General features: G+C 50.9%; 2 protein-coding genes across 3 annotated transcripts; one reads left to right on the top strand and one right to left on the bottom strand.

Moving 5' to 3' along the window:
• Positions 1–6,580: 6,580 nt before the first annotated feature.
• On the top strand, positions 6,581–22,788 carry NAALADL1 (N-acetylated alpha-linked acidic dipeptidase like 1). Its single transcript, NM_001100308.1, is given in 18 exon segments — positions 6,581–6,785; positions 6,871–7,043; positions 7,126–7,247; positions 7,636–7,758; positions 15,726–16,009; positions 16,094–16,198; positions 17,236–17,321; positions 17,462–17,581; positions 19,498–19,583; positions 19,666–19,729; positions 19,815–19,882; positions 20,108–20,199; positions 20,295–20,385; positions 21,123–21,204; positions 21,288–21,458; positions 21,533–21,620; positions 21,727–21,819; positions 22,133–22,788. Coding segments are annotated over 18 exon segments (2,235 nt in total). The 5' UTR covers positions 6,581–6,585; the 3' UTR covers positions 22,320–22,788.
• SAC3D1 (SAC3 domain containing 1) lies at positions 22,554–25,009 on the bottom strand. 2 transcript variants are annotated; one of them, NM_001304283.1, is made up of 3 exons: positions 24,923–25,009; positions 24,173–24,753; positions 22,554–23,378 (listed from the first exon to the last, which is right to left on the bottom strand). In NM_001304283.1, exons 2-3 carry the CDS (start codon positions 24,744–24,746, stop codon positions 22,876–22,878), a joined length of 1,077 nt encoding a protein of 358 aa, NP_001291212.1. In that variant the 5' UTR covers positions 24,747–24,753; positions 24,923–25,009; the 3' UTR covers positions 22,554–22,875. The 2 variants fall into 2 exon arrangements, with proteins under 2 accessions (NP_001291212.1, XP_059738796.1); XM_059882813.1 differs by lacking the exon at positions 24,923–25,009 and having other exon boundaries at positions 22,784–23,378; positions 24,173–24,914.
• Positions 25,010–25,133: the final 124 nt, after the last annotated feature.

Below are 25,133 nucleotides of genomic sequence, written 5' to 3'. Positions count from 1 at the left end.
TCAGCGTGCTATAGGACAACTTTTGGCAAAGCCCCATAACCCTAAGGGTGGTATTGTTCACTGGGCAGAATCCTCTAGTGTGGCATGGGAAGAACCATGACCATCTCTCTGCCTTCATATACCCACTGCAGGGGACACTAGCTGGGGGGGTGCAAGTCCAGGTTGGGCCCCTTGTCAGACCCAGTTTGACTTATACCAGACCCGTGGGATCCCGCCCAGGCCAAAACCTGACGATTCACTGGACCAGTGAAGGTTTGATTTGGTCCCAGCTTTAGACTGAGCTGTGTGTGTGTGCGTGCTCAGTTGTGTCTGACTCTGCAACCCCATGGACTGTAGCCTGCCAGACTTCTCTGTCCATGGAATTTTCCAGGCAAGAGTACTGGAGTGGGTTGCCATTTCCTACTCCAGGGATTGAATCTGAGTCTTTTGTGTCTCCTGCATTGGTAGGCAGATTCTTAACCAGTGAAACCTGTAGTCTAGTCAAGGCTATGGTTTTTCCAGTGGTCATATATGGATGTGAGAGTTGGACTGTGAAGAAAGCTGAGCACTGAAGAATTGATGCTTTTGAACTGTGGTGTTGGAGAAGACTCTTGAGAGTCCCTTGGACTGCAAGGAGATCCAACCAGTCCATTCTGAAGGAGATCAGCTCTGGGATTTCTTTGGAAGGAATAATGCTAAAGCTGAAACTCCAGTACTTTGGCCACCTCATGAGAAGAGTTGACTTATTGGAAAAGACTCTGATGCTGGGAGGGATTGAGGGCAGGAGGAGAAGGGGACGACAGAGGATGAGATGGCTGGATGGCATCACTGACTCAATGGACGTGAGTTTGAGTGAACTCCGGGAGTTGGTGATGGACAGGGAGGCCTGGCGTGCTGCGATTCATGGGGTCGCAAAGAGTCGGACACGACTGAGCGACTGAACTGAACTGAACTGAACTGAACCTGAACTGGGCTCTGATTTGTCTGCCCTCCACTCCCAAGACTCCACCCTCTTCCCTTAGCCAACCAGTGACCCAGGGGTACAGCTGTGTTCTTTTCCTGAAGGGAGTCATACCATAATGATATTGAGGAAGATAGATCAGCTAAATGATTAAATCAGTTTAACCACTTCTATCTCCAAGGACTTCTATCTCCAAGATATTGCATGGTCTCGTTTGATAGGTGGCAGGTTTTTAAAATTTTATTTTATTGAAGTATAGTTGTTTTCTGATGTTGTGTTAATATCTGCTGTGCCTGCATGCTCAGTCACTCAGTCATGTCTGAATGTTTGCAATCCTATGGACTGTAGCCCACCAGGCTCCTCTGTCCATGGGATTTTATAAGCAAGAATACTAGAGTGGGTTGCCATTTCCTCCTCCAGATTTCTGCTGTATAGCAAAGTAATTCAGTTAAATAGGATTGGCCAAAAACTTCTTTTGGGTTTTTCCATAACATCTTATGTGTATATGCATACATTTGTTTTTTCTCTAGACTGCCTCTTTTATAAAGATTGGATTAGGGTAGGTGAGAATCACAAGTGAGGTGAAGTGAAGTGAAAATCACTCACACGTCCAACTCTTTTCTCCCCCATGGACGATACAGTCCATGGAATGCTCCAGGCCAGAACACTGGAGTGGGTAGCCTATCCCTTCTCCAGCAGATCTTCCCAACCCAGGAATCAAACCAGGGTCTCCCGCATTGCAGGAGGATTCTTTACCAGCTGAGCCACAAGGGAAGCCCGAGAATCACAAAGATTTAAAAAATAAAGAAGAACCCACGTCAAAGCTGCCATCAGGTAGCAGCAGTGACAGTTTCTTGCCCTTTTCTTCCCTGTCTCAGTAATCGCCTCCACAGAAGGCAGACTTTATTGGAACAGCTCTGTCTTCCCTGTCAAGTCTCTGCGCACCAGTTTGCTGGCACTGCCCAGCAAACCTGGACAGTGGGGGAATGCCTGCCTTAGGCTGGTTTTATCACAGGATATTGGATATAGTTCCCTGTGCTGTATTTGCAGCATGGGGGATCTTTAGTTGCAGCATGTTTTAGGACCTTGCTTTTTTCTATTCTATATGTAATAATTTATACCTGCTAATCCCAAACTTTTAATACATCCCTCCCTTACCCCACCTTGGCAAGCTAGGCAGCAGTTTCTATTTTATGCATTTATTTATTTTAGTTTAGTTTTATGTATTTATTTGTTTTAATTTTGGCTGTGCTGGGTCTTCATTGCTGCGTGAATTTATCTCTAGTTGCAGAGAGTGGGGGCTACTCTCTCTTTGCGATATGCGGGCTTCTCATTGCAGTGGCTTCTCTTGTGGAGCCCGGGCTCTAGGGCACCTGGGCTCAGCAGTTGTGGCTCCCAGGCTCTAGAGCACAGGCTCAATAATTGTGGCACACGGGCTTAGTTGCTCTGCGGCATGTGGGATCTTCCTGGACCAGGGATCGAACCCAAGTGTGCTGCATTAGCAGGCAGCGTCTTTACCACTGAGTCACCAGGGAAGCCCACGTGCCCACATTTTGTATCCCTGTGGTTGCCCTGGACACCCCTTAAATATCAGACAGCTGAGTATGAATGCCCAGGGTGGAGGAGCTGAGCTTATTCGGGTCAGGTTTTCATCCATTCTACAAGGATTTGTTCAGTGCCTGCTATGTACCTGGCACTGCTCTGGGCTCTGGCGATTCAGTGGTGAATAAAACAAAGATGTGGGCCCTAGCAGAACTTACATTCTACAAGGGGAGATAAGGGATAATTAGTATCAGAACAGTGATGGATGCAATAGAGAAAAATGAAGCGGGAGAGGGGAGGGAAAGCCTGAGAGGTAAAGGAACACAATTTAGAGAGAGTGGCAGGGAAGATTGCGTGCAGAAGTGACGTTTGAGCAGAGATGTAGAGGCCTGAGGGAGGGACCACAGTGGGATGTACAGCCATGAGGTCGCCTAGGAAATGGGTGTAGCTGGGGAAGCCATCCAAGGCTGAGCCCTGGTCATCTGACACTAAGAGGTCAGGAGATGAAGAGGACCCAGCAAAGGAGACTGAAAAGAAAGAAACCGGGTGAGTGAGATGTCCTGGAAGCCAAGTGACCAAAGCACAGAAAGATGACAGGTGATCCACTGTGAGCAGCACGGCAGCCGATTCAAGTAAGAAAAGAGGACAGAACTGACCAGGGCATTGAGCAACATGGAGCAAAGTGGGCCTTTTCAAGAGTGATTTCAGTGGAATAAAGCTAAACAGAGTGGCCTCAGGAAAGAATGGGAGGAGAGACTTTCCCGGTGGTCCAGTGGCTGAGACTCCTTGCTCCCAGTGCAGAGGGCCTGGGTTCAATCTCTGGTCAGGAAATAGACCTCACCCACTACAACTAAAGATCCCGCATGCCGCAACGAAGATCACATACCCCAAGTGCCACAACTGAGACCTAGCACAGCCAAATAAATACCTAAAACAGAAGAAGAATGGGGGGAGACGAATTGGAGACGAGCATGGTCCACTCTGCTGAGTTTTTTTGTAAAAGGGGACAGAAAATGGGACAGTTACTAGAAGAGCAAGTAGAATTGAGAGTTCTTTTTTTTTAAGTGTTAAGCACCATAAACAGGTGATTTAGGTGGGTGCAAGTGATCCAGTAAAGGCAGGGAGCCTTGTGGGGCCACATGCTTGAGCGGTGAGGGCAGGGTGGGTTTTGCCCAGGGTAGAGGCTCCCTTGGATGGAAGTGTGGATCACACAAGGGGATGTTCCTTCTGATTTTCTCAGTGAAATAGGAAGCACAGTCTTCAGCTGAGAGTAAGGGTGGAGAAGAACTAGTCGGAAGCTTGAAAAGAGAGGAGGGAATATGAAACCACCATCTAGGATGGGGGGAGGGACTGCAGACCAGGGAAGGATGGTAGGACTGCTGGGCAGTGTTAAGGGCCTGGTTGAGGCCCCGGATTATAAACTTAAGGTGAGATGAGTGAGGTCATCTGACTGCACAGGTACATTTGGGGTCAAGGGTGAAGGTGAAGTGTAGGCAGAGGGGCGTGTGTAACCAGGTCAGGGATTTTTCCAGTGAATGTGACCAAAGCAGAGAGGATCAAGGCAGTGGAGAGGGTTTGCAAGAGACTCTGACTGGGTGAGGAAGATAAGCACACTTGGGAGTGGAGAGAGGACGGGAGCCAGCACCAATGGACGGGCCGTCACGGGGGATCGAAGAACTCTGAGCCCAAGGGATGGAGGGAGTGAGGTGGGAAGATAAGGAAATCAAGAGACTTCCTGGCGGTCCAGCGGTTAAGACTGCAAGCTCCCACTGCAGGGGTGTGGGTTTGATCCCTGGTCAGGGAACTAACATCCCACATGCCAGGCAGTGCACCCCAAAAGTAAGATAAATGGATGAGTGGCTGGACATAATCATTCACTAAAGGAAATCAAATGCATTAGCTCTCTGAAGGGATTTCCATCAATACCCACAGTCCATCCAAAATGTTCAGAGGGACCATACCATCCTCCCAGCCAAGATGGAGAAAGAAGATTGATCAAGTTAACGTCTGGTGCAGACAGCAGAGTTGACGTCAGCTGATTCCAACAACCTGAGCTGGAGTTCTCCAATGTCACCTGCTCAGATGTCACACACTCTTGTCCAGGTGTCATGTCTGTGGCCTCACACTTTCCAGGACAGGGGTAGGGCAGGATCATGGGGTTTCTGTCTCATGGTGTCATCACCACATCTGTTCTTTAATTATGAGTTGACCTTGATGTCTGGCTGGCTGCCCGGTGGTGACTGTCTTCTCATGCCCTTGTTAAGGAATGTGTGCACTCCCCACACTGATGGGCTACAGATAAGATCACATCCTGGGTGCTGATAATCATCTCTCCAATACCTGGCTTTTTGGGGCACCTCCCTGAAGTCCCTGATCACACTGTACCCCACCCCTAGTCCTGACACGCTAATGTGCTAACACTCCTGACCAATAGCAAGAGGGAGGTGGGCACCGTGGCACAGGTGAATGGGGCTGTAAGCAGTAGGAAGGGGGCTGCTCTGCTCTGAGAGGGTGCTGAGAAATCACACACACACACACACACACACACACACAAAGTCTACCATGCCCAGCTCTCCTGGGTCTCCAGGAATCTTTGGGCCGATCAATAGATTGCAGCCTGGCTGGACAAAATCCCAAGGCAGGATAAGCCATGGATGGTGGAAGGAGTCACATTTGAGCCCCAGGGATCTTCCCAGTCCTTCCCGGCTCCCTTTGAAGTCAGAAAGAGGCTCAACACTTATACTGAGTACTTGGTGGCTCCCTCTCCACCCATCCTCATCTGTATGGATGGCCTGCCCCTTGCCTTTTCTGCATGCCAAATACTATCTTATCATTGGAAGATCCCCTCAAATGTTCCCTTCTGGACAGAATTTGTCATTCATTCCACTGGGAGCACGCTGGTCCTCCCCTCTATAGGGGTGCTCACCACATGGTTCAACACAAAGCCTGTCTGGCTCCTCTGCTGGACCTGAGTTCCTGGGCACTTTGGCTTCCCCAGAGCCTGGCATGGGTCTGGCATAGGGCTGAATAAATGAAATATGCTGGCAGTTAGAGTGAAGGAATGAATAAATGAATGGATGGATGGAGGGGAGGGCAGAGGATGGGTGGATGGGAGAATGGGTGAATAAATGTGGGGGGTGGGTGCATGAACAGATGGATGGATTCCTGAAGGAATGAATAAATGAATGGATGGATGGAGGGGAGGGCAGAGGATGGGTGGATGGGAGAATGGGTGAATAAATGTGGGGGTGGGTGCATGAACAGATGGATGGATTCCTGATAGAGTCAGGGGATGATGATGAGGAGGAGGTCACCTTATCAAGAAAGTGTGGGCTTCCCCAGCTCCATCCTCTAGAACAGTTTTCATTTTAAGGGTCCCACTTCCTTCCGTAAGCTTAGGTCCCTGCGGGATAGATACAGAGAGTTCTGGGTCTCTCTTCTTCCCTTAGCTCTAGGCTTAGCATTTTTAGGGGGTTCACATGAGGCAGAAGTGGCTAAAATACACTGAGTTCCCACTATGGGTCTAAAACCAGGCTAGACATTTTTACAGATGTGGCCTTGTTTAATAAAAACAGCACCCCAGTTCTGTGAAATTTGTTCTATTATCTCATTTTTACAGCTAAGAAAATGGGCTCAGAGACACTAAGTGAATTGTCTAAGGTCATACAGCTAATGTCTAGCAAAGGATGGGATTTGAACTTAAAACCTACTCAAGGAGCCAGGGCTGGATGGGCTAGAGATCAAGTGACACCGAGGAACCAGAGGCCGGGATGGCGAGCAGTAGGGCCAGCCCTGCTCTGGATACAGGGGCTCTGAGTTCTAGTCCTGGCCTGGCCTCTTTTACTGGCAGACAGTGGGTGAGACTTTGCCCATCTCCAAGCCTCAGCGTCCACGCGTGGATCTGCTGCCCCTCGGGGGTCTCTTCCAAGTCAATGTTGCAGAAATAGAGGTGGATGTAAGGAGCTCCTGGCCCTTCCTTGGGACGTCCCCTCCTTTCTCTGCCAGCTAGTGACCAAAGGGCAGGGCTGCCCATTAGATAATAGTTAACTAGGTCTGAGGTCCCATCTATAAGGAGGCCACCGAGCTGGCCAAGATTCCACAGGATGCAGTGGGTAAAGGTGCTGGGAGGGGTGGTGGGGGCCGCTGCCCTCTTGGGGCTGGGGATCATTGTGGGTCACTTTGCCATCCCCAAGGGGGCTGACTCACCAGCCCCCAGTGCCTCAGCCTCCCAGGACCTGGACCTGAAGATCCTCGAGACCGTCATAGAACAGCTAGATGCCAACAGGATCCGGGAGAACCTTAGGTGAGAGGCCTGCCTTTGCACCTCTCCCGTGTGCCAGAGGCCCCTCCCTGACCCTGGACCCACCCCTCTCTCGCCCACCCTGCAGAGAACTCTCCAAGGAGCCACATCTGGCCACCACCCCCCGGGATGAGGCGCTGGTGCAGCTGCTGCTGCAGCGCTGGCAGGACCCGGAGTCAGGCCTGGACTCAGCCAGGACCACTGAGTATGAGGTGCTGCTGTCCTTCCCCAGCGGGGAGCAGCCCAACCGTGTGGCTGTGGGTGAGTTCCGGCCCTGGCTCCGGGATGCCTGTGGGCTGGGGCAGCCGCCGGGCCCGGCTCCGACACAGCCCTCTCTCAACAGTGAACTCCACTGGGGCCATCCTCTTCTCCTGCCGACACAGTGAAGAGAACCTGACTGGGGAGCAGGGGGGCCCCAACGTGGTGCCGCCCTATGCTGCCTATGCTCCCCCCGGAACCCCGCAGGTGGGCCTGGGATGCCCCCTCCCCACTGCTGGCCCAATTCCCCCTTGTTCCCACCTCAGCTGCTCCCATCCTGACCCCAGGGGCTGTTGAGAAATGCCTCAACTGGGGCGCAGCCCCCACCCAGAATGTACTCGCTTCCACACTCCATTACTACTCCTTTTGCCCATCGCTTAGTCATTCAACAAACACTAACGGGCCCTGCTCCAGGCCTGGCCTGATACAGGGTACCTGGACACAGAGCACAGAGAAAACCAGGTGTGACTTGGTCTTGGGGAGCTGAGAAGCTCTGGGTAGGGTAGGGGGGCGGGATCTAAACCCTTCATCCTGCCATTCAGCCTTTCTCTCTCTTTCCTGGGCCTGGCTTCAAGTCACCTTCTCTTGGGAGTAGGGCCCGCTCGTCTATGCCAACCAGGGCTCGGAAGAAGACTTCAAGGAACTGCAGAACAAGGGAGTCAAACTCCAAGATAGCATCGTCTTGACCCGCTATGGGGGTGTAGGGCGCGGGGCTAAGGTAAGCAGCAGCCCTCAGTGCAAGGGGCTGGGTGGGGAGAGGGGCCGGCAGCAGGCAGGAGGAGTGAGGGGAAGGGGATGAGCAGTGCTGAGTGGGGCACCAAGCCCTGGGCTTGGGGCAGAAGAAGGGGGTGATTCCTCCTTCCACCCACGATGGCTGCTGTGGGACTCCGCCCACCCAGGTTCTAGTCCATGGGTAGGCCCAAAGAATACTTCTGTGCTATGTAACCATGGGTGCCTCCCCCAACATCCCTGAGCCTTGGGAAATAAAGGAATTGGGGAAATTTTTCAGCTTTCATATTCTGGAAGTCTAAGTCCTCCTGTGAATATCTCCTGTGAAATTCTCCTGAATATTTGACTTAAATCCCTCCTATTGTCCCCTCCCACCCACCAGTTTGCTTCATTTCAATACAGAATTTTGACGGAGGATTCCATGCCTATTGCTATTTATTATTATTTTATTTATTTTTTTTTAGCTGCACTGGGTCATGGTTGCTTGGTGCTGGCTTTCCCTAGTTGCGGGAGCAGGGTGGGAGGCTATTCTCCATTGTGGTGCAGGTGACTTCTCCCGTTGTCTAGCACCAGCCCCAGGGCACTTGAGCTTCAGTGGTTTCAATGCATGGCTCCACAGTTGTGGCTTAAGGGCTTACTTGCCCTGCTGCATGTGGAATCTTCCAGACCAATGTCCCCTGCATTGCAAGGCAAATTCTTAACCACTGGACTACTAGGGAAGCCCTGTCTATGGTTTTTAAATGTTTATTTACTTACTTATTTTAAATATTAAAAGGTATATAACAAGAGATGGGGCTAGGGAATTAGTGTTTAGGGGGTTAAGAGCTTCAAATTTGCAAAATGAAGAGCGTTCTGGAGATAAATGGAGGTGATGGTAGCACAGTAATAGAAATGTGCTTAATGCCACTGAACTGTACTTTTTTTTTTCCTTAATATTTATTTGTTTGGCTGTCCTGGGTCTTAGTTGTGGCACTCGGTACTCTTTAGCTGCAGAATGTGAACTCAGTTGTGGCATGTGGGATCTAGTCCCTGAACTGTACACTTAGATACTAAATTTTATGTTATGTGTATTCATCACAGTTTTTTCTACAATAATAGTAAAGCATATTTATCAGTTTTCAGAATCAATAGCTAGAAAAAAATAAAAGATTATAATTGCAAGCCATAATGAGAATATGATTAACCTAACAATATAAAGCATCTGCCTGCAATGTGGGAGACCTGGGTTCAATCCCTGGGTTGGGAGGATCCTCTGGAGAAAGAAATGGCAACCCACTCCAGTATTCTTGCCTGGAGAATCCCATGGACAGAGGAACCTGGTGGGCTACAGTCCATGGGGTCGCAAAGAGTCGGACACAACTGAGTGACTTAACTTTCTAACTTTCTAACAATATAAAATAATTACATACAATTTGGGGGGTCAAGCAGAGTGATGTGGTAAGTGGAAGTGCGTACATGCACAAGTATGCCACCCAGCCAGTCTATATCTCTTGGTTGGTGCATTTAATCCATTTACATTTAAGGTTATTACTGACATGCATGATCCTATTACCATTGTCTTAATTGTCTTGGGTTTATTTTGTGTTGATCTTTTCCATCTGTTGTGTTTCCTACCTAGAGAAGTTTCTTTAGCATTTGTTGTAAAGCTGGTTTGGTGGTGCTGAATTATCTTAACTCTTGCTTGTCTGGAAAGCTTTTGACTTCTCCAACAATATGAATGAGAGTCTTGGTGAATATGGTATTCTTGGTTGTAGGTTCTTCCCTTTCATCACTTTAAATGTATCATGCCATTCCCTTCTGGCTTGTAGAGTTTCTGTTGAGATATCAGCTGATAACCTGATGGGAGTTCCCATGTATGTTATTTATCAATTTCCCCTTGTTGCTTTTTAAAAATATATATATAATATTTATTTATTTGGCTGCCCCAGGTCTTAGTTGCAGCACATGAGATCTTCAGTCTTCATTGCAGTCTATGGGGTCTTTAGTTTCCGTGTGCACACTCTTAGTTGTGGCATATGGGATCTTTGTTCCCTCACCAGGGGTCTAACCTGGGCCCCCTGCATTGGGAGCGAGGGGTCCTAGCCCCTGAACCACCAGAGAAGTTCCTTCCTTGTTGCTTTTAATATTTTATCTTTGTCTTTAATTTTTGTCAGCTTGATTACTATGTGGTTCAGTGTGTTCCTCCTTGGATTTATCCTGCCTGGCACTCTCTGTGCTTCCTGGACTTGGTTGACTATTTCCTTTCCCATGTTAGGGAAGTTTTCAGATATTTTCTCAGGTCTTTTCTTTCTTTCTTCTCTTTCTGGGACCCCTATAATACAATTGTTGGTGCCTTTAATGTTATCCCAGAGGTCTCTTAGGCTGTTTTCTTTTTTTTTTTTTTTTCATTCTTTTTTCTATATTCTATTCTCTGGCAGTGATTTCCATATTCTATCCTCCAGGTCATTTATCTGTTCTTCTGCCTCAATTATTCTGCTATTGATTCTTTCTAGTGTATTATTCATCTCTGTTTCTTTGTTCTTTCGTTCTTCTAGTTTCTTGCATCTTCTCCATTTTCCCAAGATCCTGGATCATCTTCACTATCATTATTCTGAATTCTTTTTCTGGAAGGTTACCTAACTCCACTTAATTTAATTGTTTTTCTGGAGCTTTATCTTGTCCCTTCATCTGGGATGTAACTTTCTGTTTTTTCATCTTGATTAACTTTCTAAAATGTGGTTTTTGTTCTAACCAATTCTGGTTCTTCTAGCTTCTTTTGTCTGCCCTCTGATGGAAGAGGCTAAGAGTTTTGTGTAAGCTTCCTTATGAGAAGGACTGAGTCTTGCTCTGATGGGCAGGGCTGTGCTCAGTAAAGCTTTCAGATCATATCAGTCGCTCAGTCGTGTCTGACTCTTTGCGACCCCATGAATCGCAGCACGCCAGGCCTCTCTATCCAACACCAACTCCCAGAGTTCACTCAGACTCACGTCCATTGAGTCAGTGATGCCATCCAGCCATCTCATCCTCTGTCGTCCCCTTCTCCTCCTGCCCCCAATCCCTCCCAGCATCAGAGTCTTTTCCAATGAGTCAACTCTTCACATGAGGTGGCCAAAGTACTGGAGTTTCAGCTTCAGCATCATTCCTTCCAAAGAAATCCCAGGGCTGATCTCCTTCAGAATGGACTGGTTGGATCTCCTTGCAGTCCAAGGGACTCTCAAGAGTCTTCTCCAACACCACAGTTCAAAAGCATCAATTCTTTGGCACTCAGCCTTCTTCACAGTCCAACTCTCACATCCATACATGACCACAGGAAAAACCATAGCCTTGACTAGACGGACCTTTGTTGGCAAAGTAATGTCTCTGCTTCTGAATATGCTATCTAGGTTGGTCATAACTTTCCTTCCAAGGAGTAAGTGTCTTTTCATTTCATGGCCGCAGTCACCATCTGCAGTGATTTTGGAGCCCAGAAAAATAAAGTCTGACACTGTTTCCCCATCTATTTCCCATGCAGTGATGGGACCAGATGCCATGATCTTTGTTTTCTGAATGTTGAGCTTTAAGCCAACTTTTTCACTCTCAACTTTCACTTTCATCAAGAGGCTTTTGAGTTCCTCTTCACTTTCTGCCATAAGGGTGGTGTCATCTGCATATCTGAGGTTATTGATATTTCTCCCAGCAATCTTGATTCCAGCTTGTGTTTCTTCCAGCCCAGCGTTTCTCATGATGTACTCTGCATAGAAGTTAAATAAGCAGGGTGACAATATACAGCCTTGACGTCCTCCTTTTCCTGTTTGGAACCAGTCTGTTGTTCCATGTCCAGTTCTAACTGTTGCTTCCTGACCTGCATATAAATTTCTCAACAGGCAGGTCAGGTGGTCTGGTATTCCCATCTCTGTCAGAATTTTCCACAGTTTATTGTGATCCACACAGTCAAAGGCTTTGGCATAGTCAATAAAGCAGAAATAGATGATTTTCTGGAACTCTCTTGCTTTTTCCATGATCCAGCGGATGTTGGCAATTTGATCTCTGGTTCCTCTGCCTTTTCTAAAACCAGCTTGAACATCTGGAAGTTCACGGTTCACCTATTGTTGAAGCCTGGCTTGGAGAATTTTGAGCATTACTTTACTAGTGTGTGAGATGAGTGCAATTGTGCGGTAGTTTGAGCATTCTTTGGCATTACCTTTCTTTGGGATTGAAATGAAAACTGACCTTTTCTAGTCCTGTGGCCACTGCTGAGTTTTCCAGATTTGCTGGCATATTGAGTGCAGCACTTTCACAGCATCATCTTTCAGGATTTGGAATAGCTCAACTGGAATTCTATCACCTCCACTAGCTTTGATCGTAGTGATGCTTTCTAAGGCCCACTTGACTTCACATTCCAGGATGTCTGGCTGTAGGTCAGTGATCACACCATCATGATTATCTGGGTTGTGAAGATCTTTTTTTGTACAGTTCTTCTGTGTATTCTTGCCATCTCTTCTTAATATCTTCTGCTTCTGTTAGGTCCATACCATTTCTGTCCTTTATCAAGCCCATCTTTGCATGAAATGTTCCTTTAGTATCTCTGATTTTCTTGAAGAGATCTCTAGTCTTCCCATTCTGTTGTTTTCCTCTATTTCTCTGCATTGATCGTGAAGAAGGCTTTCTTATCTCATCTTGCTATTCTTTGGAACTCTGCATTCAGATGTTTATATCTTTCCTTTTCTCCTTTGCTTTTCACTTCTCTTCTTTTCATAGCTATTTGTAAGGCCTCCCCAGACAGCCGTTTTGCTTTTTTGCATTTCTTTTCCATGGGGATGGTCTTGATCCCTGTCTCCTGTACAATATCACAAACCTCATTCCATAGTTCATCAGGCACTCTATCTATCAGATCTAGGCCCTTAAATCTATTTCTCACTTCCACTGTATAATCATAAGGGATTTGATTTAGGTCATACCTGAATGGTCTAGTGGTTTTCTCTCCTTTCTTCAATTTAAGTCTGAATTTGGCAATAAGGAGTTCATGGTCTGAGCCACAGTCAGCTCCCGGTCTTGTTTTTGCTGACTGTTTAGAGCTTCTCCATCTTTGGCTGCAAAGAATATAATCAACCTGATTTCGGTGTTGACCATCTGGTGATGTCCATGTGTAGAGTCTTCTCTTGTGTTGTTGGAAGAGGGTGTTTGTTATGACCAGTGCATTTTCTTGGCCAAACTCTATTAGTCTTTGCCCTGCTTCATTCCGTATTCCAAGGCCAAATTTGCCTGTTACTCCAGGTGTTTCTTGACTTCCTACTTTTGCATTCCAGTCCCCTATCATGAAAAGGACATCTTTTTTGGGTGTTAGTTCTAAAAGGTCTTGTAAGTCTTCATGGAACTGTTCAACTTCAGCTTCTTCAGCATTACTGGTTGGGGCATAGACTTGGATTACTGTGATATTGAATGGTTTGCCTTGGAAACGAACAGAGATCATTCTGTCATTTTTGAGATTGCATCCAAGTACTGCATTTCGGACTCTTTTGTTGACCATGATGGCTATTCCATTTCTTCTGAAGGATTCCTGCCCGCAGTAGTAGATATAATGGTCATCTGAATTAAATTCACCCATTCCAGTCCATTTCAGTTCGCTGATTCTTAGAATGTTGACATTCACTCTTACCATCTCTTGTTTGACCACTTCCAATTTGCCTTGATTCATGTAAAGCTTTAATCCAATTATTTGCTAATGGGTGGGGTTGCACTCCCTCTCTGTTAGTTGTTTGGCCCAAGAGGACCTAGCCCTGGGGCCTGTGGGCTCTATGATAGGGTTAATGGCAACCTCCAAGACAGCTTATATGAAGGGGGGCCTTCCAGGAGTGCTCCTGACAGTGTCCCCATCCCTTGGTGAGCCCCTGCTGACCATCGCCTCCACAGGAGACCCTGCAATACTAACAAGTGGTTCCGTCTCCTGTGGGGTCACTGCTCCTTTCCTCTGGGTCTTGATGCCCACAGATTTTGTTTGTGCCCTCCAAGACTGGAGTCTGTTTCACCCAGTCCTGTGGAACTCCTATAATCAAATCCCGCTGGCCTTCAAGGTCAGATTCCCTAGGGGTTTCCAGTCCCTTTGTCAGATCCCCAGGCTGGGAAGCCTGACGTGGGGCTCAGAACCTTCGCAACAGTGGGAGAACTTCTTTGGTATATTGTGTTCTCATTTGTGGGTCACCCACACGGCGGGTATGGGATTGGATTTAGTCGTGATTGTGCCCCTCCTACCCTTTCATTGCAGCATCTTTGTCTTTGGAAGCAGGGTATCTTTTTTTGATGGGTTCCAGCGTCCTCCTGTTGATGGTTGTTCAACAGATAGTTGTGATTTTGGTGCTCTCACAGGAGGAGATGAGTGCATATCCTACTCCACCATTTTGAACCAGAAGCCCTCTCATCACAATTTTAAAAGAAGTAAAAATAAATACATATGTACATACATACATAAAAGAAGTGCCCTTGATAAGAGCTGGTGGGGAAAAAAAAGAAAGGAAAGGGAAACAGGTGTGGTAAAATGATACAGACAATGAAACTCTCAGTTTTTAAAAAAACATATAGAATGAAAAAAGTTTTCTCATAATGCTACCCTCCAAAGAGGTAGCTTTGTTTGTTTGTTTATGGAATGTGATCCAGAGTTTCCTTGGGAAGAAGAACATATGAAGGTATATTCTTCTTTCTCTTTTTTTATATAAAAATAGTGTACAATACCCACTGTTCTGAACTGTGCTCTTTTCATATTAATATATCTTAGAAGAAATTCCCTGGTGGTCCAGCAGTTAGGACTCCTTGCTTCTACTTCAGGGGGCCCAAGTTCCATCCCTGGTTGAGAAACTAAGATACCGAAAGCCACTCAGCCTGGCAAAAAAAAAAAAAAAAAAAACCAACCCCAAACCAAACAACCAAACAAAAAGTCATCCTGGAGATCATTCTCAAGTGGTACATAAACTCTGTCCTTGATCTTCTTTTTTAATGTACTGTTTTGTTTTCATTGACTTAAAATATATGTAACATAAACTTTACTATGTTAACCATTCTTTAATGGGCCTTGGTTGCTGTGAGGGCTTTTCTCTGGTTGCAGTGAGTACGGCTTCTCATTACAGTAGCTTCTCTTATTGCAGCTCCTGGGATTTAGGGCACAGGCTCAACAGATGTGGCACACAGGCTTAGTTTCTCTGAGGCATGTGTGATCTTCCTAGTTCAAGGACTGAACCCGTGTCCTCTGCATTGGCAGGCAGATTCTTTACCACTGAGCCACTAGGGAAGCCCAGTGAACTGTTTTTTAAATGTACGTTGCAATTAAGAACATTCACAGTGTCAAAAAAAAAAAAAATTCACGGTGTCGTGCAGCCATCACTACGACCCATTTCCAGATTGCTTTCATGGTTCCAAGTGAAACTCTGTACCCATTTAACACCCTTATTCTCCCTCTGCAGCCCCTAGTAACCTGTATTTGAGTTTCTTAGCCTATTCTAGGAAGCTCACGTAAGAGGAATCATGCAATATTTGCCTTTTCATGTCTGGCTTCCTTCACTTAGCACAATGTTTTGAGGTTCATTGATGTATCAGAGCTTCACTCCTTTTTAAGACAGTAATTTACGTTTGCATGCTGTATACTGGGTTTTGCTTATCTGTACATCAGTGACGGAGAGTTGAGTTGTTTCTATCTTTTGGCTACTATGAATAGTGCTTGTATGAATAGGGGTGTAGGAGCACATTCTCCTTCCTTCTTACAGCTGCATGTTGCTCCTCTGCAGGGTACCTCAGTCTAACGGCCCCACTGATGAGCCGTTGTCTACACTCAGCAGTCTTCTGCTGTCTCAAGCAGCACTGCAACAAATGACTTGCGTAAGAGTCATCTTGCTGGGAGGAAGGCAGACCTGTACTGGCTTCCACAGTGATGAAGGGAAGAAGAGGAGCAATGTGAGATGTGCCCCCCTTTCACCTCCCTTCCCTAAACACAGCCTCCTCTGCTTCCTGCAGGCTGTGAATGCTGCCAAGTACGGGGTGGCTGGAGTGCTAGTGTACACGGACCCCAAAGACATCAATGACGGGAAGAGCTTGCCAAATGAGACCTTCCCACACTCCTGGTGCCTGCCTCCCTCGGGCGTGGAGCGAGGCTCCTACTTCGAGTATTTTGGGGACCCCTTGACTCCTTACCTTCCAGCTATGCCCTCCTCCTTCCGCCTAAACTCTGACAATGCCTCTGGATTTCCCCCAATTCCCATTCAGCCCATTGGCTTCGAGGATGCACAAGTCCTTCTCTGGTGAGCTTGTGCCCTGGGGTCTCCTGCCCCCAACTTCAACCCCACATCCATATTTGCTCTAAAGGGCCTCCCCCTCCTCCCCAGTAACCTTGGAGGAAACTTAGCGCCGGCTGACTGGCAGGGAGGACTGGGCTGTGACTACAATTTGGGGCCAGGCTTCCGGTCGAATGGTATCTTCCCAGAAGACGGGTAAGATGGAGCCCCCTCCTCCCCCAACGCTCCCATTCTCTTCCCTTGTTATACTTTCTTTTTTTTTTTTTTTCATGTATGTATTTATTCTTTTATTTTTGGCCGTGCTGGGTCTTCGTTGCTGCACGTAGACTTTCTCTCATTGCAGCAATCAGGGGCTGCTCTCTAGCTGTGGCGTGCCAGCTTCTCATTGTGGTGGCTTGTCTTGTTGCCAAGCACAGGCTTTCGGGCACGTGGGCTTTAGTAGATGTGGGCTCAGTAGTTGTGGCTCACAGACTCAGCTGCTCCACGGCACATGGCATCTTCCTGGACCAGGGATCAAATCGGTTCCCTTGCATTGCAAAGCGGATTCTTGACCACTGGACAACCAGGGAAGTCGGTTATGCTTCCCTGACCCTAGGCTTCCTCGCTGCTCACTTCGAGGCCTGGCCCTTCCCTTTCTCCTCTTTCCCAACCCCTCCTTGATTCCAAAACACCTGTCTTGTCCTGGGGAAGCCTGTGAATCAGTTGTGTGCTCCACAAGGCTCTGTGGAGTCCCCCGACCTCACCTTGGACCTCCGTTCTTCAGCCACCCTCTCTCTTGAACGCACCAAGCTCCTTCCCAAATCAGGGCCTCTGGACTTGCTGTTCCGGCTGATGGAACACTCTTCCCCAAGCTCTGCCATTCCTGGCCTGCCCTAACACCCCACCTGCCACCAGGCACCTTGTCAGTGTCCCCCCAAGCTCCCTCACTGCCTGCAGTTGCTCACTTCCTTGGGGTCTGGCTGCTCCAGGAGAGGGAGATCCGACGAGGGTGGGGTCCATGTCTGTCTCAGCCATTGCCCAAAGCTGGTACGATGCTGACATACACTAAGTATCCAGTAACCGAGTGAGTACAAAGGAGAATTGGAGTCAGAAGAGCTGGGCTCTAGCCTCGCTGTCTCTCCTGGTATTTCCAAGCAGGTGACTTTTCCAGGTTCCTTTCTGACTCTGGGCCTCAGGTTTTCCTGCATTTTGGAGGGGGAGTGGGCGGTGCCGAGACTCCTGTCCCCTTCCAGCCAGGTGAACGTGAGTGTCCACAACCGTCTGGAGCTGCGGAACTCCTCCAATGTCCTGGGGATCATCCGCGGGGCTGTGGAGCCAGGTGAGCGCCTCCTCACGGCTCCCGGCGCCCCCAGGACCCCGCCCAACCCTGGGCGCCGCTGACCACGCCCCCTCGGCCCCGCCTGGCTGCCCCGCCCACCCATGCTCCTCTGAAGTTTCTGACTCTGCTCCTCCTGCCAGACCGCTACGTGCTATATGGAAACCACCGGGACAGCTGGGTTCACGGGGCCGTGGACCCCAGCACTGGTACTGCCGTCCTCCTGGAGCTCTCCCGCGTCCTGGGGACTCTGCTGAAGAAGGGTGAGCGGGCCGCCCTGCCTCGGTCCAGGGACTCGCTCCCCAAGAGGGCACCTAAACCCAGTCCTCCCTGAATTTTGGGCGCTGACACCCCCTCCACTCTTGCATTCTCCTGTGCCCAAGCCTAAGGGCCCTCGGGACAGACATGCATGACACTAGCCCTGGCTTCTCTCAAGCAGCCCAGTACGGTACAGGGAACTCTTGCAATACCTTCTGAGAGTCTTCTGCACCCTTCCAGTGAAGCGAGATCAGGTGTGGTCGCGAGCAAAGCTGTGCCCAGGCTCTGCCCACGGGGAATCTCAGCTTGGTTGAGGCAGGGGGACAGACAGTCGTTAACTCTACAAACACTTCAGCCATGCCTACTGTGTGCCAGGCCAGCTCTAGGCACTGGACGTCCCCCCAGAGAACTCCAGAATTCTGACTGTAAAGACAACTGTGAAACATGCTATTAGGAAAAATATCTACCGGGCTTTCCAGGTGGAAGCCAGAGCTCAGGGAGGTGGCAGTTCCAGGTGGGGGTGGGGGTCCAGGTGGGAAAGAGTGGCTGCACCAGGTGGCAGAGCTGTGTGTTTCCTAAAAATAGGGACATTTTCTTTCATAACAATGCTACAATGATCAGAATCAGAAAATTAAAATTTTTTCCAGTTGTTCCAATAACTTTCAAAAATTACGTTATTTATATTTTGGCTGGTCTGCGTCTTCACTGCCCCTTGAGGGCTTTCTCTGATTGCAACGTGCAGCCTTCTCTTGTTGTGCAGCACAGGGCTTAGTTACACTGAGGTATGTGAGATCTTAGTTCCCGGCCAGGGATCGGACTTGTGTCCCTTGGAAGATGGATTCTTAACCACTGGACCACCAGGGAAGTCCTTCCTTTAACATTTAGAGCAAAAGAATGTTCTGGTCCAAGAGTCAATCCAGGAGCACAGGTTGCCTGTGTAGTAATCGCATGGGTCATCTGTAATAGTTTCTTAGCTGTTCTTTCTTTCCTATCCTGATTATTTAGTTTGTTGACTGTCTCTCAATTTCGGTTTCTCGGATTAGATTCAGGTTATACATTTTGGGCAGAAAAAAGCGTGGGAACTTTCCATTGCAAGCATATAATCATTTTATACTTAAAAATTTTTTGATTTAAAACAAAAAGATGAGAAATGATCAAAGGGGACTGAGTTGCAGCCAGAGATGGGAGTACAGCCCAGAGCACACAGTGCCATGGAGGGTGAGGGGAGTCTGAAGGAGGTGAGGGGCAAGCAAGGACTCCGAGGCTTCCAGGAGGTGACTGAGGACTGTGGCAAGAGCAGTGAGGGCATGAGGCGGAGATGGGAGCCAGCCTGCAGGAGGCTATGAGAGCGAAGTGGGGCGTTGGTTAAGCCCCTGGATTCTGGAGCCAGATCCTGAATTTGAACTCTGGCTCTGCTGCCTACCAGCTGTGTAACCCTGGGCAAGGTTTAAACCTCATTAAACCTCTTTGTGGCTCCATTTCGTCAATGGAGACAATGAGAGTCTGTCTCTCAAGACCTTGTAAGGACTGGCTCAATATGGATAATGCTCTAAGGACAATGTGTGTTTCATCACCAAATGAATAGGAGTAGGGGCCGGTTTTGCATAAGATGCCAGGAAGAGAGTTAGGGGATCCAGAGAGAAGAGGGGCAGGGCATTCTGGCAGAACGGACCACCGGACTGAAGGAGATTGTTGTCGGGGGTGGGGGCCAAAGTTGAGGTGTCACAGCAGAGGAGAGGCCCTGGTAAAAAGAGGGCGAAGCCTCAGCGAAGGTTTGGCCGGGGAGGTGCCAAGACCTACCTCCAATGGCCAGCTGCCCTGTGGGTTCCAGCCCTCTCTCCCTCCACATGCCCAACCTTCCCCCTAAGCCACCCCGAGATCTGGGGGATCTTGCCCTCCAGCACTTTATCCTTCTCCCCAGGCACCTGGCGTCCCCGCAGATCAATCGTGTTTGCGAGCTGGGGGGCAGAGGAGTTTGGTCTCATCGGCTCCACAGAATTCACGGAGGTGAGTGAGCCCCGCAGCTGGGCACTCGGGGGGATTCCCGGGGCGGGCCGCGCGGGGCTGACGTGGTCGGGTCCACCTGCAGGAGTTCTTCAGCAAGCTGCAGGAGCGCGCCGTGGCCTACATCAATGTGGACATCTCGGTGTTTGGTATGAGGGGCGGCGGGGCTGACTCGGGGAGCGGGGACACGATATGGCGGGGCCCGAATAGAGTCTTCCTTGGATCCTCTCACAGCCAATGCCACCCTGAGGGTGCAAGGCACGCCCCCGATCCAAAGCGTCGTCTTCTCCGCGGCCAAACAGGTGGAAAGGGGAGGGGCTGGGAGCGGGGTGGGAGGAGGCTTGTCGGGGGCGGGGCTACACGGGGTAGGCGGAGCTGATACTTCGGAGAGGAGCGGGCGGTGGGACTGAGGCTGCGGGGAGGGCCTTGAAAGATCTGCAGGATTGCGCACGGGCTGGTGCGGAGGACCTGCCTGGTTGTTGGACCTGGGGAGGGGCCAGCGGCAGACTAGATTCCCCTCCACTCAGATCTCCGCACCGGGCTCCAGCGGTCTCAGCATCTATGACAACTGGATCCGATATTACAACCGTAGCAGCTCCGTGTACGGCCTTGTCCCCAGGTGAGCCCGGGACCGGGATGGGGACCCCAGGCTGGTGACCCCAGGCTGGTGAGCTGGCCCAGCGCCCTGCAGCCTGACCATATTCCTTCCCATAGTGTGGGGACTCTGGGCGCTGGCAGCGATTATGCCCCTTTCATTCACTTCTTGGGCATCTCCTCCATGGACATCGCCTACACCTATGACCGGGTAAGCAGGCACCCCTTAGTCCCCAGCCCGGGACTTTGCTCCACTAGCCCCCTCCTCTCTCGGGCTGCTCCTGTGCAAACTGCATCCATCACTCAGTAGTTGTGCTACCTCGACCAAGTTTCTTTACCTCTCTTGAGCATGTTCATCCTCATCTATATTATTTTATCAAATTTAAGACACCACTGAGTATAAGATGCACTGTTGTGATATGCATTATTCAGAAGGGAAAAAATACACGGTCAGTTGATTGCAGGATGACACTGACTGTAAGAAGCATCCTGATTTCAGAGATCTTAAAATGTGAAAAAAAGTTTGTCTCAGAGTACATTAAGAAACAGTATAAAATGGGTGATTTGAGGGTAAAATGAGATAAGGGCTGCAGAGTGCCAGACTGTTTCCCTATTTGATGCTCCAAAATACCCTTTCTCCCCTCCATGGCCACTCTGCTCCTGAGTGGTGGAGCTGGGATGTGAATCCTCCTGTTTGACTGCAAAGCCTCAGGTTCTTCTCCTTCATGCGAAACAGGAAGCTGGCACCTGACCCAGCTCTGGACTTAGTTGTGTGACATCAGGAAGGTTACTTAACCTCTCTGAGCCCATTTCCTCCTCTGTAAGGTGGGAACACCTAGAACCTGCTTCACAGGTGTGGTGACAACTGACTTGAGATAATGGCTCTACACTGAACTCCTCCTTCCACTTCTCATCCCAAGCCTGTCACCGTGGGTCTTGTTTCCTCAGAGCAAGACCTCAGCCCGGATCTACCCCACCTACCACACAGCCTTTGACACCTTTGATTACGTGGACAAATTTTTGGACCCTGGTGAGGAAGGGGGCAAGGGGTCTCCTGCGGCGGGAGGAGGCAGGGCTGAAGGCTGAGCCTGGCCTCATCACCCTCCCCGCCAGGTTTCAGCAGCCATCAGGCCGTGGCCCGGACTGCGGGAAGCGTGCTTCTCCGGCTCAGTGACAGCCTCTTCCTGCCCCTTAACGTCAGTGACTACAGCGAGACCCTCCGCAGCTTCCTGCAGGCTGCCGAGGACCTCAGGGTCCTATTGGAGCAGCACGGCATCAGCCTCGGTATGGAGACCCCGATATTGAGGCATGGGGAGCCTTATGCCCCCAGGGCTAAGATGCTGGCTGTTCTCCCACAGGACCTTTGGTGACTGCGGTGGAGAGGTTTGAGGGGGCAGCCACGGCATTCAACCAACGCATAGCAACACTGCGAGAGGGCACCCCCGAGTAAGCAAGGGTTGCAAGCAGGTGTCTGGGAGGGCAGCATCCAGGGCAGGATACAGGCTGGCAGCTGGGTGATTGTAGGGTGACCAGAAGGTCTTGTCACCCTCAGTCCCCTGCAGGTGCGGATGATCAATGACCAGCTGATGCTCTTGGAACGGACTTTCCTGAACTCACAAGCCTTCCCAGAAGAACGCTACTACAGGTGAGCCTGTCCAAAGCTCTTGGGAGGTGCAGTGAGATGAGGCTGGGCAGTGGGTACCCATCCAAGGGAGGAGAATGTCACTTTTGCTGGCCTTTAGAGCACAACCCAGTCCCTTGAGATGGCTGGGGAGTGAGGCTCAAAGAGGGGGAGGCAAATCAGTTAAGGTCACCCTGGGACTACAGCCTACATCTCCTCCCACTACCAGCAGAGAGGTGCATTTGTCCCTAGCTGTATACAGGAGCTGTTGCAGGCTGAAGCTCTGCTCATTCTTGGCCCCTGCATGACCTTGATCCTCCCCCATTTCTCCCTTCAGCCATGTGCTCTGGGCACCCCGCACCGGCTCTGTGGCCACGTTCCCTGGCCTGTCCAATGCCTATTCCCAGGCCAAGAACACAGGCCATGAACCTGCAGCCTGGGCTGAGGTGCAGAGACAGCTCAGCATCGTGGTGGCAGCCCTGGAGGGCGCGGCAGCCACCCTGAGGCCTGTGGCTGACCTCTGACCCCGCCCTCATTCTTCAGCTCCCACCTACTCTCTATCCTACTCACTCCCCCTCCAGGTTTCTTTGACTATGTCCCCATCTCCCTTCATGCTAGGAAAGGGCACGACCACAGGACCCTCTCAAACTTCGGAGGGGTCCCACAAGTGTGGACGCTTGAAGGGAGTGACAAGCCCCAGATGAAAATTTCCCTCTTGCTGGATCTTGGTTGGCAGAGGGTGAACAGGAGACAGGGATGAGGGGAATGACAAAACCACCAACTGCTCTTGGTAGCAGATGAGTGAAGATGGGACGCGTAATGCCAACCTTAGATGTCAACTAAGAGACACCAGAGCCACCCCCCAGTGATCAGCAGGGAAACTAAGGCCCAGGGTGGACAGGGCATAGTCCAGTTTGGGTTCCTCTTCCCCCACGGCCCCAGCACGTCTCAACTCCTCCCTGCCCTCCCCAAATAAATCAAGCCGAGCTTTTGTTCCTTGTACTGTGCGGGAATCATGAAAAAAGAAACCTGAGTGGTGCAGCCCCAGTCTCGGGGCTCTGGGAGACCACACAGTCCTCTTCATACCTCGGTTGTGGGTCTGTCCACAGCCTCATCTTCCTCCTCTGCCATGGCCACGTCTTCCAGAGTGCGCCCTCCAAGTTTGTTCCCCACCAGTATCTGGCAGGTCCCGGCAGGTGGCAGCCCCTCCTCAGTGTAACGACCCCTCAGGAACACCACTCTCTCCTGTCCATCTAAGGGTAGTCCGTGGGCCTGGCACAGGTCCCGTGCCTCGTTGGGCCCATCCAGGGCCAGCAGGTGGACCATGAAGCCCAGGGGCAAGGTCTGGCCCTTGGGGGTGCTGAGTGCACGAGCAAGGCGGGCCAGGGCTCCCCGGCGGGCACGGCCCACGTGGCACTGCACAGCGCAGCTCTGAAGGTAGGGCAGCGTCCTGAGCAGGCGAAAGAGGCGGGCAGCATTGCCTTCACGGAAGGCGGAGTCAACTGCCAGGGCGGTGCGCAGGGCCGGGCAGGAACGCAGAGCTGCAGGCAGCCGCAGAATCTCGTGGAGGGCCTCTACCGAGCCTGGAGGGGCGAGAAGCGCGAATGAGGATGCTGAGTCCGGGAGCAGGCCCGCCTTCCGTGCTATCCCCTTTCAGTGGTGTCTGACTCTTGGCAACCCCATGGACTGTAGCCCACCAGGCTCCTCTGTCCATGGGATTCTCCAGGTGAGGATACTGGAGTGGGTTGCCATGACCTCCTCCAGGGGATCTTCCCAACCCAGGGATAGAATCCCTGTCTCTTACATCTCTTACATTGGCAGGCAGGTTCTTTACCACTGGTGCCACCTGGGGAACCCATCCCCTTAGGTTTCCCCATCCCCCTCCCACTTTCATGAATCTTCAACCACCTTCTCTGGCCTTCCCCCACCCCCAACTCACTCCTCCTCCACCAGCTCCTGCTCTGGCCACGCCATATCCCAAGCAAAGCCAATCCTCCCTACCCCTTAAGGTGAAGTCACTCAGTCGTGTCCGACTCTGCGACCCGTGGACTGTAGCCTGCCAGGCTCCTCCGTCCATGGGATTTTCCAGGCAAGAGTACTGGAGTGGGGTGCCAGTGCCTTCACTATCTAGGTTCAACTGTCCCATTCCAACTCTATCCCTCCACTTTCATAATGAGAAAGCCGAGACCCAGAGAAGGGAAGGGACCGGTCAGAAGGTTCATGTAGGGGCTCAGTGGATCTTGTGCAATGGCTGAGATACACATTAAGGAGACATTTAGGATGGAGAGGGAGCTAGTGGTGAGGTTTGAAAGCTTCTCCTTCCTTTCTTGGCCTCCACTGTCCCGGCCTCTGCTCTGCCGCGGGGACCCTGACTCACCCAGGTTATACAGCAGAAAGAGGCCCTGGAAGGTGGCCTGGCGGGGGTGGGGACCGGCGCCCAGCGCGTAGCAGCGGCGCAGAGAACCGAAGCTCTCCTGGACCTGGGCTTGCAGCAACATTGGGTCCACTGGCCCGTGCGTCGCGTTGGGTCCGAGCCGCGCCACCACGGCCAGCAGCACAGCCAGAGCCGATTCCAGCACCAACGCCGTCTCGACGTCGCTCGCGGTTTGCAGGGCCAAGTCCAGCCGCACCGCGCGCAACCGGTCCGCCACGAAGCTGGCCACCTCCGCGCAGGAAGCGTCGGTGCGCTCGGCCACCTCGCTAGCCAGGTAGCGCACGGTGGCCAGCAGCACGGACGGCGGACGAAGCTGACTCGGCGGGGGCCGGTTCTTCCCGGCGGCCGGCCGGCTGTACTCCTTCACCGCGCGCTGCGGGTCGGCTCGGGGCCTGTCCCTGCGGCACCCCGGCACCACCTCGAAGCGGTGCAAGCGGCGCTCCTTTTCGCGCTGTGCGCGCTCGGCGGCCGGACACATGTCCAGGCACGTGCCCACGGGCAGCTCGTAGCCGGGCATAGGTGGGCTGGGGGGAAAGGACGGGCTCTCAGCATCCAGTGGACAGCGGCGGCCCCTCGCCCCATTCTGCGGGACAGCACGCCAAGGCTGGCGAAGGCGGGGCCAACCCCTCTCGGCCCGCCTCCCCGCCCTGGTCTGAACCTTCCCCCCGCCCGTCTGGCCGCCGCAGTCCTCACCGAGTCCTGTCGCCTCCCACAGATCTCCGTGCAGGCCTCCCGAGATCCTCTGCGTTGTAGTTCAACGTCGCCAACACTGTTTCTCAGGTTCAGGTCCCACTAAAGCCCAACCACAGTGCACCGCTATAGTCGGACCACTCCCATGATGCACCACTTTATAGTTCCCTTCCGCAACCAATCGCTTTGCAGGAGAGGCGGGGCAAGTGTGGAG

This window comes from Bos taurus, chromosome 29, assembly GCF_002263795.3.
Source record: "Bos taurus isolate L1 Dominette 01449 registration number 42190680 breed Hereford chromosome 29, ARS-UCD2.0, whole genome shotgun sequence".
In the NCBI taxonomy this organism is placed as follows: Eukaryota; Metazoa; Chordata; class Mammalia; order Artiodactyla; family Bovidae; genus Bos; species Bos taurus.
The sequence above is the reverse complement of the archived record's forward strand: the minus strand, read 5'-3'. Positions and strand labels throughout refer to the sequence as shown.

Bases quoted from the DNA above. Each gene is read 5' to 3' on its own strand.
- SAC3D1 (NM_001304283.1), bottom strand. From the start codon at position 24,746: ATGCCCGGCTACGAGCTGCCCGTGGGCACGTGCCTGGACATGTGTCCG. The intron at 23,379-24,172 runs GTGAGTCAGGGT...TCGCCCCTCCAG, and splicing joins CTTTCTGCTGTATAACCTGG to GCTCGGTAGAGGCCCTCCAC.